The 20,087-nt window shown below is 33.4% G+C and overlaps 2 protein-coding genes across 2 annotated transcripts; both read right to left on the bottom strand.

Moving 5' to 3' along the window:
* Positions 1 to 1,221: 1,221 nt before the first annotated feature.
* On the bottom strand, positions 1,222 to 2,310 carry LOC141399386 (uncharacterized). The gene is made up of 2 exons (XM_073978051.1): positions 2,133 to 2,310; positions 1,222 to 2,012 (listed from the first exon to the last, which is right to left on the bottom strand). The coding sequence occupies exons 1-2, from the start codon at positions 2,200 to 2,202 to the stop codon at positions 1,396 to 1,398; spliced, it is 687 nt and encodes a 228-aa protein (XP_073834152.1). The 5' UTR covers positions 2,203 to 2,310; the 3' UTR covers positions 1,222 to 1,395.
* A 3,537-nt stretch (positions 2,311 to 5,847) lies between these two features.
* LOC141396607 (uncharacterized) lies at positions 5,848 to 6,895 on the bottom strand. Its single transcript, XM_073972218.1, has 2 exons — positions 6,718 to 6,895; positions 5,848 to 6,597 (listed from the first exon to the last, which is right to left on the bottom strand). The coding sequence occupies exons 1-2, from the start codon at positions 6,785 to 6,787 to the stop codon at positions 5,981 to 5,983; spliced, it is 687 nt and encodes a 228-aa protein (XP_073828319.1). The 5' UTR covers positions 6,788 to 6,895; the 3' UTR covers positions 5,848 to 5,980.
* Between the last annotated feature and the right edge of the window lie 13,192 nt (positions 6,896 to 20,087).

Below are 20,087 nucleotides of genomic sequence, written 5' to 3'. Positions count from 1 at the left end.
AATTTTTCAAACTTACAAGCAAATTTATCCCAATATTTGCAGCAATTCACTGGGTCAACACAATTTTAGCTCTATACGGACCTTTTTTGAACCAGTTGTCAACACAAAAATCTCCACGGATGTTTACGAATCGCAATGGAGAAAGTTATCATTCGTAAATTGTAGATGGCAAAGGCAAAAGCAAGGTTGTATATCATGTGTACTGTGATTTCGATGTTGATTTCGCTGAAATCACGAAATGAGATGATTTCATTTTTGTATGCGAAATCATGATAAATTTTGCTTGATTCCGCGCGAAATCACGAAACGCCTTCGAAATCACGAAACGACGCCGAATGTAAACCAAGCATAAGTCCCAATTTACATTGGGCGAGTTTACTTGCGGCAATTGTCATTTTGTAGGAGAGAGAGGTAAGGCATATGGTAACCCTTTGCCTCTCAGCACCCTCTCTCACCTACAAACTGACAATTGCCGCAAGTAAACTCGCCTAATGTAAATTGGGACTAACGTTACAAACAAAAACAAATTCCTTTGTGGTTGTTGTTCGAGTTGTATTTGTTTTAGTATTAGCTTTACCTTATATTTGTTCTACCATGACTTTTGCCGGTTTTACCATTTTCAAAAGTAAAGGAACAGACCAATAAAGGGCTGCGTACATAAGCTGCCTTGCCTTCTTCAATCAGACGCCGGCAACCATGTTACTATTTTTTTACTCGACCAAATTTGTCGTGTAAAAAGTTTTTAAAGAGAGCGTCATTCAGCGCCATTTTTGTTTAAAGAGAAGTGAACATTTTACAACTTTTTTGTGTACGGGAACGCTTTTTCGAGTAAAATGTGTAAAAGTCGTAAAAATTGTAAAAACTTTTTAGTTCTGGAACACAGCTTTAATATAAGTGGCGGTGTCGCAAAAAGCAGGGCAGAGGAAGTAAATTCAGTTATGATCAAATTTAATGGAGAGTTTTTGTTCTAGTGATTTAACTGCATCCGCGGATGCAAACTTTTTGCTGGGTAGTGCCTAATGGGCGACATATCTATGGAAAGGGATGACTCGAAAAAAACCACTTCCAATATTGAAAACTTTTGAGCTTTCATTCAAATTCATATCTTTGTCGGCAAGAAAATAATCAAATATCTTATAGGGAAGTTTAACTATATATAAATAATTTTTATTAAAAAATAATAAAACAACGTAATAATAAAAGAACCAAAAGGCAAAATAATTATATATAGAACTGAATACCTCATACTTATTATTTAAAAATTATTACTATAACAAATAAAGTACATACAAATGTATACAAAAATAATTAAAAATATAATTTATAAAATTAATAACAATTATAAACTATATATGTTACATATCTACAAATAAAGCCCTCCCATTTAAATGCACATCAGTTTACACTTTGACGTAGATTTCTTTTTCCTTTTTTCCTTCCCGAAGATGGTAATGATGTACGTGGAGCTCCTTCCAAAACATCTGAAGATAATTGTCTGGGATGACTAATGTGTTGACGATTTGGAGCTAAGGGTAAGAATTGCGTTTGTGGTATTGGTGTGGATGCATGCTGCGGTGCCATTAGTGGTGTATCCAAATCGTGTTCATTTAAATTAAATAAATGTGGCATATTTCTTCTACGTATTAGCTGCTGACTTGTTCCGGGTTCTTCAAAATCATAAGTTTGACTTAAGGGTGGTGGTGACTGGTAGTCTGGAACAGTAGTAGTTGTATTAACAGGTTGTTCAGTTGTTTTCGGCCTTCTCAGACTTCTAACATCAGGATTTGTAACAGTTTTCCTTCTAACAGCACGAGTTGAATTTATTTTATTACTGAATTCTTTTTTATTAACCAATTTTAGGTGTCCTGTTAAGCCACGACCTGTTATATTTTTAACTTCCTTAGAAGCTATTAAGCCATTGAGGTGTTTCTTTATCAATGTTTTTCTAAGTGGGGTTATATCTGCTGAGTATTTGTTTTCAATTGCCTTGTAAATGCCCACCAATGTTATGCCTAAGGGGGGAAAGAATGTATTACATCACAATTAAGAGCGACTTAAGCAAGTTTGAGGGTATCCGCCTGAAATTTATATTGAATATTGTCTATTTTCCATGATTTCCAAAGTTTTGTTACCTTTTCTTGCATCCGCTTCCAATAGAGCTTCATTGGTTACTTTGGATATCGTTGGAAGACGTGCTGGCATAATTTTGTACAATTTAGTTTAACTGAACACCCAAAAACTGAAGCAATCACCACAAAAATAAATGTTCAGTACATACATACGTACATATATTTATTTTTTATTTTATTATCAAAAATATAACGGTACTTCATGGCATAATTAACCAGGTAGTGGCATCGTAAAATTTTGAATATGTTATGTCAAAACTTTCTTTATGTTGTTGGGGAAATTACAACAAAAATAATTTTTTTATAAAGGGATTTGACTTTTCATATTCGATCAGCTGGTGTGATACCACTACCTGGTAGTTCTGCCATGCGGTACTTCTTGTGTAAAATGTCAAATCAAAACAAAAAAAGTAAAAACTTATAGTACGTTTACATTTACGAAATCCACTTGATTTCAAACGTCAAATGAAATCCATTGGATTACAGATAAGTTTTCATTTGACGTATACGCAAAGAAATTGACAGTTAAAGCTTCGTTCCCGTACTTTTTAATAGTAATGCTAAGTTTACATTTACGAAATCCACTCGATTTTAACTGTCAATTCCATAGCTCAAACGTCAAATGAAATCTCATCTGGATTTCATTTGACGTTTAACCTATGGATTTGACAGTTGAAATCGAGTGGATTTCGTAAATGTAAACCAAGCATAAAACTCGTAAAAGAGAGAACTGCAAAAAATTTGTTGTCACACACAAATTTTTTGGAATAGTTCGGGAACGGAAAAATGGAAAATACGTCAAAAAACTGGAACAAATGTCAAAGTTGGTGTATCAGCCAATCAGACGCCGGCAACCATGTTACTATTTTTTTACTCGCCCAAATTTGTCGTGTAAAAAGTTTTTAAAGAGAGCGTCATTGAGCGCCATTTTTGTTTAAAGAGAAGTGAACATTTTACAATTTTTTTGTGTACGGGAACGGTTTTTGGAGAAAAATGTGTAAAAGTCGTAAAAATTGTAAAAACTTTTTAGTTCTGGAACACAGCTATAATGTGTCAATTGCATTGAATTAATGTCAAATTTTGACATCTTATGTTGCCAACAATTGCCAATGCGGCTACCTGTGTATTTGTACCATGGAGGTGAGGCATATGGTAACCAGCGTTGTCAGTATTGGGGATTTTTCCCCAAATTGGGGAATTTTTATTTGAAATGGGGAAAAAATGTCGACTTGGAGAATTGGGAAAATGTTGGGGAAATCTTAAAAATATTTGGGGATTTTTGGGGAATTTCTTTTTTGACTAATTACTTCAGATTATCTGATTTTTTTTTAATTTCAGTACGTCAATAGTAGTAGAGCACGCGTGACGCACAAATAACATGCATCATATACTTACTGGTCGCAGCAGCAATAATTTATGACAGATTTGAAGTGTTATCATGCGGTTCGACGACTGACAGTGTACTAGAACAGTGGGTTGAATTGAAATAACATTTTCCATCATTTATACTGCTGAAGGGGACTTAACTGCAGAAATGATTTCTGGATTGATGTGCAATGAGGAAATTAAACTTTATTTAACATTCATGGCTCCAATTATAAAAGAGATAAATATGCTTAGGCCCGTTATTATATCCTTTTTGTAGTTAAATATTGGTCGATATCGGACAGATTACCCGTTTTTTTATTCCTACAAGTTTGCTTTAATAATAAGTGTCAGACAAATTAAAAGGAACTTTGTGTTCCTTCTAAAATTTAAAGTGTGCCAAAAACAAGAAACATTTGAGTGCAAATTCAAATCAACCAATCCGAGTTGATTAAATTTGATGTATACAGACTGTCTTGCTTGGAATGGAATGGAAGATCTAATAACAAATACCTGGTAATGCGAATTTTATTCCTTATTTTTCTTAGAGTAAGGTATAACAAAATGGGATTTTAAAGAAAAGATGTAAGAACGGGCCTTAATCTAAGTTTTCAAACCGATGCACATTGCTAATATGCATAGTGGAATCGATCGAAAACGACTCGGCAAATTTCCCATGAGGAGCCATGGACCTAGGCTTTAATTTTGACTTGTACTTTTTTGAGTAAACAATTACTAAAGTTAAAAAGACCAGTGCTGAATATCTTAAACGCTGTTAATACAAATGCTGAAACCGATGCCTACAAATATGCAATTTTTCAAACTTACAAGCAAATTTATCCCAATATTTGCAGCAATTCACTGGGTCAACACAATTTTAGCTCTATACGGACCTTTTTTGAACCAGTTGTCAACACAAAAATCTCCACGGATGTTTACGAATCGCAATGGAGAAAGTTATCATTCGTAAATTGTAGATGGCAAAGGCAAAAGCAAGGTTGTATATCATGTGTACTGTGATTTCGATGTTGATTTCGCTGAAATCACGAAATGAGATGATTTCATTTTTGTATGCGAAATCATGATAAATTTTGCTTGATTCCGCGCGAAATCACGAAACGCCTTCGAAATCACGAAACGACGCCGAATGTAAACCAAGCATAAGTCCCAATTTACATTGGGCGAGTTTACTTGCGGCAATTGTCATTTTGTAGGAGAGAGAGGTAAGGCATATGGTAACCCTTTGCCTCTCAGCACCCTCTCTCACCTACAAACTGACAATTGCCGCAAGTAAACTCGCCTAATGTAAATTGGGACTAACGTTACAAACAAAAACAAATTCCTTTGTGGTTGTTGTTCGAGTTGTATTTGTTTTAGTATTAGCTTTACCTTATATTTGTTCTACCATGACTTTTGCCGGTTTTACCATTTTCAAAAGTAAGGGCGAAACCTATAGCTCTGCGTGTTGCGTGTGCGTTCAAAAATACAAAAACAAAATACATGTATTTGTTGTTGTTTTCAATTTGAAATACATGTATTTTGTTTTTGTATTTTTAAACGCACACGCAACACGCAGAGCTATAGGTTTCGCCCTAAAGGAACAGACCAATAAAGGGCTGCGTACATAAGCTGCCTTGCCTTCTTCAATCAGACGCCGGCAACCATGTTACTATTTTTTTACTCGACCAAATTTGTCGTGTAAAAAGTTTTTAAAGAGAGCGTCATTCAGCGCCATTTTTGTTTAAAGAGAAGTGAACATTTTACAACTTTTTTGTGTACGGGAACGCTTTTTCGAGTAAAATGTGTAAAAGTCGTAAAAATTGTAAAAACTTTTTAGTTCTGGAACACAGCTTTAATATAAGTGGCGGTGTCGCAAAAAGCAGGGCAGAGGAAGTAAATTCAGTTATGATCAAATTTAATGGAGAGTTTTTGTTCTAGTGATTTAACTGCATCCGCGGATGCAAACTTTTTGCTGGGTAGTGCCTAATGGGCGACATATCTATGGAAAGGGATGACTCGAAAAAAACCACTTCCAATATTGAAAACTTTTGAGCTTTCATTCAAATTCATATCTTTGTCGGCAAGAAAATAATCAAATATCTTATAGGGAAGTTTAACTATATATAAATAATTTTTATTAAAAAATAATAAAACAACAACGTAATAATAAAAGAACCAAAAGGCAAAATAATTATATATAGAACTGAATACCTCATACTTATTAGGTCTGTTCCAGAACTGCAAGAATCTACTAATTTTTACTATTTTTTCCGATAACATAAAGGAAAAATTGTTATCGTAGTACAAAATAGTAGATTCTTGCAGGTTCTGGAACAGAGCAATTATTTAAAAATTATTACTATAACAAATAAAGTACATACAAATGTATACAAAAATAATTAAAAATATAATTTATAAAATTAATAACAATTATAAACTATATATGTTACATATCTACAAATAAAGCCCTCCCATTTAAATGCACATCAGTTTACACTTTGACGTAGATTTCTTTTTCCTTTTTTCTTTCCCGAAGATGGTAATGATGTACGTGGAGCTCCTTCCAAAACATCTGAAGATAATTGTCTGGGATGACTAATGTGTTGACGATTTGGAGCTAAGGGTAAGAATTGCGTTTGTGGTATTGGTGTGGATGCATGCTGCGGTGCCATTAGTGGTGTATCCAAATCGTGTTCATTTAAATTAAATAAATGTGGCATATTTCTTCTACGTATTAGCTGCTGACTTGTTCCGGGTTCTTCAAAATCATAAGTTTGACTTAAGGGTGGTGGTGACTGGTAGTCTGGAACAGTAGTAGTTGTATTAACAGGTTGTTCAGTTGTTTTCGGCCTTCTCAGACTTCTAACATCAGGATTTGTAACAGTTTTCCTTCTAACAGCACGAGTTGAATTTATTTTATTACTGAATTCTTTTTTATTAACCAATTTTAGGTGTCCTGTTAAGCCACGACCTGTTATATTTTTAACTTCCTTAGAAGCTATTAAGCCATTGAGGTGTTTCTTTATCAATGTTTTTCTAAGTGGGGTTATATCTGCTGAGTATTTGTTTTCAATTGCCTTGTAAATGCCCACCAATGTTATGCCTAAGGGGGGAAAGAATGTATTACATCACAATTAAGAGCGACTTAAGCAAGTTTGAGGGTATCCGCCTGAAATTTATATTGAATATTGTCTATTTTCCATGATTTCCAAAGTTTTGTTACCTTTTCTTGCATCCGCTTCCAATAGAGCTTCATTGGTTACTTTGGATATCGTTGGAAGACGTGCTGGCATAATTTTGTACAATTTAGTTTAACTGAACACCCAAAAACTGAAGCAATCACCACAAAAATAAATGTTCAGTACATACATACGTACATATATTTATTTTTTATTTTATTATCAAAAATATAACGGTACTTCATGGCATAATTACCCAGGTAGTGGCATCGTAAAATTTTGAATATGTTATGTCAAAACTTTCTTTATGTTGTTGGGGAAATTACAACAAAAATAATTTTTTTATAAAGGGATTTGACTTTTCATATTCGATCAGCTGGTGTGATACCACTACCTGGTAGTTCTGCCATGCGGTACTTCTTGTGTAAAATGTCAAATCAAAACAAAAAAAGTAAAAACTTATAGTACGTTTACATTTACGAAATCCACTTGATTTCAAACGTCAAATGAAATCCATTGGATTACAGATAAGTTTTCATTTGACGTATACGCAAAGAAATTGACAGTTAAAGCTTCGTTCCCGTACTTTTTAATAGTAATGCTAAGTTTACATTTACGAAATCCACTCGATTTTAACTGTCAATTCCATAGCTCAAACGTCAAATGAAATCTCATCTGGATTTCATTTGACGTTTAACCTATGGATTTGACAGTTGAAATCGAGTGGATTTCGTAAATGTAAACCAAGCATAAAACTCGTAAAAGAGAGAACTGCAAAAAATTTGTTGTCACACACAAGTTTTTTGGAATAGTTCGGGAACGGAAAAATGGAAAATACGTCAAAAAACTGGAACAAATGTCAAAGTTGGTGTATCAGCCAATCAGACGCCGGCAACCATGTTACTATTTTTTTACTCGCCCAAATTTGTCGTGTAAAAAGTTTTTAAAGAGAGCGTCATTCAGCGCCATTTTTGTTTAAAGAGAAGTGAACATTTTACAATTTTTTTGTGTACGGGAACGGTTTTTGGAGAAAAATGTGTAAAAGTCGTAAAAATTGTAAAAACTTTTTAGTTCTGGAACACAGCTATAATGTGTCAATTGCATTGAATTTATGTCAAATTTTGACATCTTATGTTGCCAACAATTGCCAATGCGGCTACCTGTGTATTTGTACCATGGAGGTGAGGCATATGGTAACCAGCGTTGTCAGTATTGGGGATTTTTCCCCAAATTGGGGAATTTTTATTTGAAATGGGGAAAAAATGTCGACTTGGGGAATTGGGAAAATGTTGGGGAAATCTGAAAAATATTTGGGGATTTTTGGGGAATTTCTTTTTTGACTAATTACTTCAGATTATCTGATTTTTTTTTAATTTCAGTACGTCAATAGTAGTAGAGCACGCGTGACGCACAAATAACATGCATCATATACTTACTGGTCGCAGCAGCAATAATTTATGACAGATTTGAAGTGTTATCATGCGGTTCGACGACTGACAGTGTACTAGAACAGTGGGTTGAATTGAAATAACATTTTCCATCATTTATACTGCTGAAGGGGACTTAACTGCAGAAATGATTTCTGGATTGATGTGCAATGAGGAAATTAAACTTTATTTAACATTCATGGCTCCAATTATAAAAGAGATAAATATGCTTAGGCCCGTTATTATATCCTTTTTGTAGTTAAATATTGGTCGATATCGGACAGATTACCCGTTTTTTTATTCCTACAAGTTTGCTTTAATAATAAGTGTCAGACAAATTAAAAGGAACTTTGTGTTCCTTCTAAAATTTAAAGTGTGCCAAAAACAAGAAACATTTGAGTGCAAATTCAAATCAACCAATCCGAGTTGATTAAATTTGATGTATACAGACTGTCTTGCTTGGAATGGAATGGAAGATCTAATAACAAATACCTGGTAATGCGAATTTTATTCCTTATTTTTCTTAGAGTAAGGTATAACAAAATGGGATTTTAAAGAAAAGATGTAAGAACGGGCCTTAATCTAAGTTTTCAAACCGATGCACATTGCTAATATGCATAGTGGAATCGATCGAAAACGACTCGGCAAATTTCCCATGAGGAGCCATGGACCTAGGCTTTAATTTTGACTTGTACTTTTTTGAGTAAACAATTACTAAAGTTAAAAAGACCAGTGCTGAATATCTTAAACGCTGTTAATAAAAATGCTGAAACCGATGCCTACAAATATGCAATTTTTCAAACTTACAAGCAAATTTATCCCAATATTTGCAGCAATTCACTGGGTCAACACAATTTTAGCTCTATACGGACCTTTTTTGAACCAGTTGTCAACACAAAAATCTCCACGGATGTTTACGAATCGCAATGGAGAAAGTTATCATTCGTAAATTGTAGATGGCAAAGGCAAAAGCAAGGTTGTATATCATGTGTACTGTGATTTCGATGTTGATTTCGCTGAAATCACGAAATGAGATGATTTCATTTTTGTATGCGAAATCATGATAAATTTTGCTTGATTCCGCGCGAAATCACGAAACGCCTTCGAAATCACGAAACGACGCCGAATGTAACAAACAAAAACAAATTCCTTTGTGGTTGTTGTTCGAGTTGTATTTGTTGTAGTATTAACTTTACCTTGTATTTGTTCTACCATGGTAAAAGAGAGAGAATTTGGAGACAATTGTGAGAGAATATTGGAGACTTTTGTTTACAAGTTTTTGCAAGGAAAATTTTTCTTGTAAGAATTTGCAGGTTTGATCAGCTGTTTTAAATTCGAATGTTTTGTGGCGGACTTCTTGGCAAAAACATAAACTATTAAAATAAATAGGCTATTAAAATAAATAGGTATAAAAAAGGGAAAGATTATTAAATAAATTATGGAAAACGGTAATGTAAGTAAAATAACTTATTTTGTAGTTTGTGGTGACTATTTTTTTTATTTTAAAGGTATTAAATCCCAGCAAAAAGCGGTGCATCCATGGAGTAGGAGAAACACGATGTAGACGGCCAGGTATTCCCAAAGATACCAATAAATATGTATGCCAAACATCGCCCTGCGTTCCAGTATGTTTTATATTTGTGCATTGGAACACGATAAGATTAAAGTTCAAAAGTGTTGCGGAGGAGGTACCTGAAGGATTGGACAGAGATAGTCCATTATGAAGTTGATCTTATTTTGGGAGTCATATCTTTCCGATAGATATCGCGCACATATCTTGAAAGTAATAAAAAACTAAGTTAATGCGATTTTGTAATGTTTTATATATTTGAGTTTGGTGATAAGTGACTGACTCATCATCAACGCCCAGCTAAAACGGCTAAAGCTAGGAGCTTGAAATTTTACCAGTAGGTCACTGTTGGTGCAAATGTGCGAGATAAGGCCGTTATTACTTACTTATGTACTTAGTTGGCTATAATGCTATAATTTATTAATACCGTAAAATATCACAAACAATTGCATAAAGCTAAAATACATGCTCTGTATTTTACGTTCAAAATTAACGGTCCTATTCAATAAATAGCATTTCGGAAAATAGGATAACTTTGCAGATTTTATTGTAATGGCGGATCCAAAAACACTGCGTTTTCGCGGTTTTAGTTTCATTACTTACTCCCATTCATACGTGATTGATAATACCCCGAATACTCGCCCGCATAAGATTAATCTATTATATAAAACTCAAATGACGTTCGTACGTGAATCAAAAACTCGACCAATTCACAACCGATTTGCTTCGCGTTTGTCTTAAAATGTTCGTATTTATCCGTATTTTATTTTTGAGATATCGCGAAGAATACGCGAAAATTTGCAAAAATATATTTTGAAGAAAGATTGGCAGAGAATATTGTCTCAAAATATTCGTATTTATCCAAGGAAAGATCTGTAGTGCGATTCTCTAACTCATTTTTTGAGTTACCGACAAATGTCGGTAAAATTAAAATGCTTATAATTTTGGTAGTTAACGATATTTTTCGGTAACTTAGCGACCAATAAAAAGTAGTCGGAAAGTTCTACCGATAGCAACAGTGTTGTCAACTTTTATTTGAACTTTTCATTCATAATTTTGCGTTTTAATGTTACCGATTTTTGTCGGTAACTCGAAAAATTAGTTACAGAATTCCACTACTGATGTATTTTATTTTTGAAATATCGCGAAAAATTTGCGAGAATTTGCAAAAATATATTTAGAAGAAGGATTTTCAGAGAATAATGCTGCATCGCCTGAAAGTAACATTGGATATATAAATCATTGAAATTCCACGTTGATCTGGAGATATAGCATGGGGATCGGAGGAATCTCCAAAAACAATTTAAAAGTTGTATGCGGTTATCTATAGAACGGTAATAGATTTAGACTCTAAAATATGGATGCGTAGCGGAAAATGATTTAGATGTAAGTATGCTAAATTATATTGAAATCGGTTCAGATTTGCATATACATAGCTCCCATAAATATTTTCGGCCGATTTCATGTATTTGATGCACCAACCATGCTATGTATATCCAATTTCAATGAAATTTGGAATGTGTGATGGTGTTTGGATATGAAAGAAATATATGGTAAAATTCAAAAATGTTTTACAGTCGTTGAAGTTGAGGTTTACCTTTAATAAGTCGCGAACTGTCGATATATTTTATACAATATGAATATATTTATATTAATTGAAGTGTTTTAGCCGGGAAAAATTCCAAACCACGGAAAATTCAGATCTGAACTCAAAGAAAGAATTAGATAATACTCCTTGGGCAACATAATTCTAATGTATGACGTTTCGATATTTACACTGCATCCCCCTAAAATCGATGCTGACATTTCGATGTTTTGAAATCTTTGTTTTTTGAATTTTTCTTATAGTTGGAGGGCGCAATTAGATAATAACCCAAACTATTTATTGGATTGTTGAACTCGTGATTCCACGTCGTTTGATGTATATCTCATGAGTGTGCTTCATACAGCTTCTTAGTAATAGGAGTCCAAAGTAGAAATTTTGGTGCGTAAATTTTCTTTAAAAACCTATTTTTTTTTTTTGCTTCAAAATTTATAACTGTGACTCAGGTACCTTTGAACCCTGGAAAATTATATTCTGCAAAATTATATTTTGATGATTCCGCGCGTTCAACCGCGATTTTCTTTGGTTATTTTTACATAAATGGAATAATTTATACGCGATTTTATTATTTTCCAAAACCGTGTGGCATAAATTACCGAGATTCTGGAGTAATATTCGAATTTCGTATAAAATAGAATTTGGTAGCACATCCGCGGTTCTTGACGAATTTGTTTAAAATTTGTTATAATGACGTATTTTTATAGGCGGTCACTGAAATCGGATGCGCCTTATAATCTTATGTACATCGCGCAATTTTTCCCACATAAATGTTTTTTGAACAGTAAGATGCAGCTGAAGGCACACTTTGGCCGCTGAGTGAAAAGTGGAAAAATCGCTACGTATTGATAGAGATGCACTCGCTGTATCTGAAAAGTGCATGCGCCTTAACTGATTTTAACGAATTTGCGAATTATACGTTTTTTAACTTTTTTTCTTTGGTTGTAATTTCAATATTATGTTTGGTTTACATTCGGCGTCGTTTCGTGATTTGGAAGGCGTTTCGTGATTTCGAGCGAAATCAAGCAAAATTTATCATGATTTCACATACAAAAATCATGACCCAATTATAAAGGTCCTCTCTCAAAAACAAATGATTTTGATTTGAGCTGTCAAAATTCATATTTGTCATTTGAATTCGCTGTGAGGTAGAGAAGTGTCAAACTGTAGAGGAACAGGTAGATGTATATCGAAAAAAGAAAACAAATCCACTTTATGTTGTACACGTAAAATGTCAACATTTGTTGTGTTTTGTATTAGAATTTAATTTACAATAACTTATTTTGGCAGTTAAAGATCGATCAGCTGGTATTTTCTGTTACGCCAAACAAAAATAACTGCGTCAACAACTTTTTCTCGGAAAATGTTATATATGCATCTACCTTAATTGACAATAAAGAAATTCGCCTCAAACATATTCCGTGTGGGCGAAAACAAATTTTTCGCCTTTGTTTATGAATTTTGACATTTCAAATCTTTGTTATTGTTTGAATTCGCTTGAGAGAGGACCTGTATAATTGGGCCATGACAAAAATGAAATCATCTCATTTCGTGATTTCAGCGAAATCAACATCGAAATCACAGTACCCATGATATACAACACTGTCTTTGCTTAAAAAAGTTGCAACACTTTTCACGTGTCACAATAAACAAGGTAGATGGTCAATTGCTGTAACAAAAAATGTTATTATAAAAATGTGTAAACAATGTGAAAAAAATATTAAGTTACTTTGTTACAATGTTATTTTCCATTGTGTTCCAGTACTTTTTTAACGGTAATGTTAGAAAAAAGATCAAGTTGTCAAAAATTGCTTTCCCATACAAATTTCTTAAAAAATGCGTGAAAGGAAATCTGACGGAAATTGCAATAACTCCAGAAAGGTCAAAATCAACGTATTAGCTAACATATTCAGGTACTAATAAACATGCTGCTACTTTCTACTATGCCAAATTTGTGTGACAGAAAACAGGAGCAGATGGTGTTTGTTATTCAGCGCCATTTTCGTTTAAAGAGAAGTGCAAGTCTTGCTAAATTTCGGAGTACGGGAACGCGTTTGTAGCACTAAACGGGAAAACTACAGCAAGTAGTAATATTTTGCAGGTTCTGATCACAACTTTTATCTACAAAAATTTATTATTATGATGTTTCAACGATGAAATCATTTTTTATTTTTTCATTTGTTAGTACAATACACAATTAATACGATATATTGATAATTTTACTATAATTTTCGAAATAAAGCTTTAAAGTTCTATATTGTCGTATTTTTTTGATGACTAATTCAACTCACAACAGCTTGTTTTGAAAATTAATGTTCGATCAGCTGCACATACATATGCATCTACCTTGATAATTGTGATATGTTTGAAATCAACAAAAAAAATAAGTATAAACACCGGGGTGTATTTCAGGATTTCGTGAAATCCAGTGGATTTTGGAGCGTAAGTGTAAACTTGACATTACTTTCTATTTCATAATCCTGTTGTTTATCAAAGTAAGCAAATACACTTTCGGGTTTGTCATCGCATTATCCCTGAAGAAGTTTCAGCAAAGTCTGTCAGTCCTTGCATCGAAATTTAGCGAAATAGTAGAATAACTCCCAAAAATGTTTTTTTTTCTATTTTTCGTATTAAACAAAAAATATATTTCAGTTTACTCTCAACACTTGTTGTGAACGGTCTACTATTCTAAACAAGCGCGCACAGTAAACTTTTTCAACAACAACAACGTTATTTTTTTCGTAATTTTTTCTTGCATACAAAAGAACTCATAAGTGATATCTGCTAGTGTTTTAACATGGCATCCTCCTCTGGAGGAAACTATTACGGGATCCTAGATCCTGGAGGGGGAACCTCCCCAAGAAGGAAAAAACAAAAAACAGGAACTGTAGCCTTAGGAAATTCTTTGGATTTTCCGGGTTTGGTTCAACAAAAATCCAAATATCAATCCTGTCCCAAATATGTGCTGATGAAAAGTAAACATCCAGAAAAAACCCTGAAATCTTTCAACATCTTCCTAATCTCCAAAGCTATTCAAGGAATTTCGGCTGAACCAACATTAAAAACGATTTTCACAAGAGACGGAAATCTCCTCTTTTTGACGAAAAATGAGGCTCAAGCTAATCGTTTTATAAAAACAACAAATCTTGCTGGTTTATGTCCTGTTGAATGCATCTATCACCCAACCCTAAATATTGTTAAAGGATTTTTACGCTGCGATTTGCTAACTGACCTTTCCCCAGAAGAAATTGTTAATGGTCTGAAGTCACAAGGTGTTGTCGATTGCCAAAAAATTACGAGGTTTAATGATGGTGTGGTATCAAATACCCCTTCACACATACTGAGTTTCAACTTATACGAAGTGCCTAAAACTGTGGAAATTGGAATAATTACTTGTATGGTGAAAGAATATATCCCAAATCCGATACAGTGCAAAAATTGCTTCAAATTAGGTCACACCAAGAAATTCTGCAAGAACTCTATTACATGTGAAGTATGTGCATCAGCTGTTCACGATCCAACACCCTGTACTAAAGTTCAATGTATCAATTGCAATCATCAGCATAGAGCCACCAACAAAAACTGTCCAGAATTCCTACAAAGAAAAACGGTACTCAAGCACAAAATACAAAACAAATGCTCTTTTAAAGAAGCCCTCAATAATACCCCAAAAATAACACCAACCGATATACCAACAGAAAGTCTCTCAGAGGCAATCGAAATGCGAAAAAAGAAAATAACATTTAACAACAAATCTAACAATGCCAATACTCTCTCTAACATGGAGTCACAGATTTCCAACAACAACCAAAATCACACAACAACATCAAACTCATCACCACCCCAACCAAGTACAAGCCAAGCAGCACAACAAGTCAACTCCAAACAAACATCACAACAATCTAACTCAAACCAAGCACAACCAAATGAAAAGGACCCAAAAGAAAACAAACAAACCACCACAACAGAAGCAATAAATGCAGAACACCAAGAACTAATAAATAAATTTCACTCAAAAATTGAAACGCTAAAAAACAACAACACCAAATGTAGTATCTCAAAACCTATGAGCAATACAACATCAAACTTATCAGATATAGATACAAATAAATACATATCGGCAAAAATAACTGCAAGACGATCAGCTGTTGACGACGCTGATGATGTCTCAATGACATAATAGTGTTTTACACTATTTTATTATTTTTTTTCTCTCTCTAATGATTAATTTTAACATCTTACAGTGGAACATAAAAGGATTAATCAACAATTATACAGATCTCCAATTATTGATACAGGATCGACGGCCTCACTTTATTTCCCTACAGGAAACTCACATTCCTTATCAATGCCATCCAATAGGCCCAAATTCATTCACCACCTACTCCGCTAACCACCCATCGAACATCAATGCAAAAAGTGGATTAGCTGTTTTTATTAAAAATAATATCCCACACAAGAGGATTTACAATTCTTCAAAACTCTTAAATATTGTTATGGAAGTGATGTTAAATATAAAGATAACCATAATTTCGGTTTATATACATCCGAATGAATCGTTCGATATTAATGACATTACCTCCCTTTTCGATAATGTTACAACACCTGTTCTGCTCATGGGTGATGTTAATTGCTGGAATATATTATGGGGTTCAGCAAAAAATAATACCAGGGGTGTCATTCTCGAACATGCCCTGAACATGCATAATATGTGTATATTAAACGATGGCAATCCTACACATTTATCTACCTTTAATTCTTTCACAAATATAGACATAACATGCTGTTCTGCAAATCTTCTACCCATTGCATCCAGTGAAACAATTGATAATCTATATAGCAGTGATCACTTTCCTATAGTGACCACTGTCCTAACAAACTCCAATTGGTCGTCTGTAAAACTTACCCCAAAATATAACTTTAAAAAGGCAAATTGGCGGACATATTCAACTACTGTCGACAATGAATTGGAAAACAAATGTTTTGAGAAAAACCCAAATAAAATCAATGGCACAATAACCAAGGCTATAAGAAAAGCAGCAGCATTAAACATACCAATGAAAAAAACCAACAACAAACACTATGTCCCTTGGTGGAACCTAAACCTACATACTTACCGTCAAGACAAGGTCAGAAAATTTCGTATATTCCGGAAAAGTCCAACACGCGACAATTTAATTCTCTATAAGAAATCTAAAGCAAAGTTTAGATACGAATCCAAGAAAGCGAAGGCTATCTGTTTTATGCGCTTTACCAGCACCATCAGTAGAGATTCCCCTCTATCTAACATATGGAACAAAGTAAACAGAATATCCAACCGAAACACATCACAGACCTTTACAGCAATGGAAACCAATAATGGCATTCTAAACGACCCCATTGACATCGCCAATTTATTTGGTGAACAATGGTCTAACGAATCTGCTGATTCTAATTTCTGTACGGATTTCCGGCTGTCAAAAAATGATATTCCTAACAATTTCTCTAATAATGCAAGGAACAGACAAGCAGTGATTATAGAGAACTCCATAACCAGCTCTGAGTTAGCCATAGCTTTAAATAAAGCTAAAGGAAATACACCCGGGCATGATCGGATAACATATTCTATGCTACAAAATTTTTCCAGTTACAGTAAGGAAAAACTTCTTTCGTTGTACAATCTCGTGTTTAACACAGGAGTTATACCTTTTTCATGGAAATCAGCAATAGTTGTCGCGATCCCAAAACCCAACAAAAACAAAAACCTCTTTTCCAGCTATAGGCTAATATCATTGTTGCCATGTATTTCAAAACTACTCGAGCGCGTAATTTCAAATCGCCTCGCATGGTTCTTAAAAACCAGGAAACTCATAACAGTTAACCAAGTGGCTTTTAAGGCAAAACAAGGATGTGATGACGCTTTACTCCATATTGATTTCTTTGCAACAAAAGCTCTATCAACCAAAAACCATACATCTATACTTGCAATAGATTTTGAAAAGGCTTTCGATCGTGTGGGCATTCATGTTATTCTTGATACATTGACATCATGGGGCTGTGGATCTAAGATGTTAAACTTTATTAAATCATTTTTAACAGGTCGAACATTTAGAGTTAAAATAAATAATTATCTCTCGCAGAGATTCACCTTAAAAAATGGAATACCACAAGGATCACCTCTTTCAGTAATCCTTTTTCAAATAGCTTTTAATCAAATAAGCCTCATAATTAACAAATACAATAAAATTTATCATTGTCTTTACGCGGATGATGTGTACATATTAAGCCAAGAAAGAGACAACAATAGTACAAATGATACCTTTTCAAAAATAATCGCTGAAATAATGAATTGGTGTAAATTTTCTGGAGCATAAATATCATCTTCAAAATCATCTATTCTACACATCTGCAGAAAACATAATTGCCATCCCCAAAACTTTACAGTCAACAATATAACTTTTCCATACGTAAATGAACTAAAAATTCTTGGATTAACATTTGAAAAAAATTATCGCTGGAAAAAACATATCTTAAAACTAAAAAAAGATCTTATTCCTAGAGCTAACATAATCAAATATTTATCCAGCAAATGTTATACCCATATCAATACACTCACCTACCTGGTAAAAACGCTTATTTTAAGCAAAATCGACTATGGTTTCTACATATTTGGAAACAGTCCAAATTCCACATTGAAATATATAAAATCAATTTACCATGGATGCATAAGATCTAGTCTATTTGCTTATCGAACAACGCCGATTAAAATTCTATTTATAGAATCTGGACTGCCGCCTTTGGAGGAAAGGTATATTGAGATCCTGAATCGACTATTACCTAAAATTCTTTCCATAAATTCATCGATTATAGATGAAGATGTTAAAAAAATATTATCCTCAAAGAGGAAGCCCAAGGTGCCATCTGTATTTTATGAATGTATAAACAATAATATTGTGAATTTTAAGGGCAGAATAACAAATTATATTACAAGGTACCCTGTATGGATGTTCTCGGAGAATTCTTGCAATATGTCACTATCCCTGCACAAAAAGGATAATACACCTCATGAAATCTATTTAACACATTTCAATGAGCTTATGTCGCAACATGGTGATTGGTATCAACTTTTCACAGATGCTTCTAAAAATAATTCCGCTACAGCATATGCTGTAGTTGATTGCGATGGAAAGCTATTAGCATCTAAAGTTTTATCAAACTTTAGTTCAATCTTCACTGGTGAAGTTGCATGTATCTTAGAAGCCATCAATATTGCTTTGGAAACCAAAAAGAAAACACTGATTCTATCTGATAGTCTATCGGCAATAAGGAGCATTACTAATATATCCAACACTAAATGGTCGGGTATTAATAAAATAAGGGACCTACTCATATCTAATATGGGTAAGATAAAGCTAGCTTGGATTCCTGGTCACGTCGGAATACCAGGTAATGTTTTCGCTGACAATGCTGCAAAGAATGCCTGCATCGCACCACTTATCGAGGATATTATCATTGAAAGACTCGATCTAAAAGCACACATATCAGCAAACTTATTTAAGCTGCACATAGTCAATATGGCTCAGTTCCAACATTATCACTACACAGATGTCAATCCACATAATCAAATTGCAATTTACCCCACAAATATAGATAAAAAGAAAATTAGAATTTTTTCTCGTTTACGGATGGGGCACACTGTTACAACTCATCAATATCTAATCAACAAAAACGCAGATAACAAATGTCCGAAGTGCGGTGATGTGGTTACCGTTAAACATATACTCCAAACATGCACATTATTATCTCAACAACAACGACGCTTCTTACAAAACCAAGGATTCAATATGCTTCAAAACATAAACAACCTAAATATTGATAATATATTTCAGTACATAAGGCAGAATAACATAACTATTTAAAAAAATTGTTCAACTCTTTCGAATTTATATTGTATATATGTATATAGCTGATGGCCATAGTAGCTAATGCTTTTTACTGTATATAATACTCTTATATTTACTATAAGTTTATAATAATAATAAATAAATAAATAAAAAATATATTTTTGAAATAATATTCCAAAAATAAGTTTTCGTGTTTTGTTGTTTTATTTGGACCCTAATTTTGAATAAATTAAATATACCCCACGATTTTTTTCAGTATTTCTTGATTTTCCGCGAAAATAGAAATACATTTAGTAAACATTTAGGCATCTACGGATAGATATTAAATGCTGTTAACGTTTTATATATACATTTTCTTATTACAGCAAAAATTGAATTTTTAAATATTTTTTCTTTATAAGGTAATAAAACCCCCCATAACTTTGGAGCGCAGCATCCAATTTTGTGAACGCGAACAGATTTGAAACCACCACTTCTTTTCTTAATCTATGTGCCAAAAATTGCGGATGTGCTTGCAAAATTTTTTTTTGCAAAAGAAATTTGAAATTTAACATATGAAATAATATTGAAATCGATTCAGATTTGTATATAGTTGTCAAACACGCAATGTATGTCCAATATCATTAAAATTTTGAATGTGTGACGAAATTTGGTATAGAAAGAAGTATCCCAAGTTATATTGAAATCGGTTCAGATTTGAATAGAGCTCCCTAACATATTTTCGGACGATTTGATGTATTTTAAATTTCTCGCGATTGTTTTAAAATGTTTGTATTAATCCAAGGAAGGATTAGACATATTTTTTTTTTTTGAAACAGTTAAATTTTTAGATGATATTCATCTTGGTATATGTAAAAATCGATATTTGTTCCGTATCATGGCCATGTTCTGTATAGACTCAAAAACGACAAAAACGATTATCCTCAATTTTCAA

The sequence above is a fragment of the Musca autumnalis genome, unplaced genomic scaffold (assembly GCF_047663935.1).
Source record: "Musca autumnalis isolate F117 unplaced genomic scaffold, ASM4766393v1 scaffold_3, whole genome shotgun sequence".
Classification (NCBI taxonomy): Eukaryota; Metazoa; Arthropoda; class Insecta; order Diptera; family Muscidae; genus Musca; species Musca autumnalis.
Note: the sequence above shows the minus strand (reverse complement) of the source record. Positions and strands in the feature narration are given on the sequence as shown.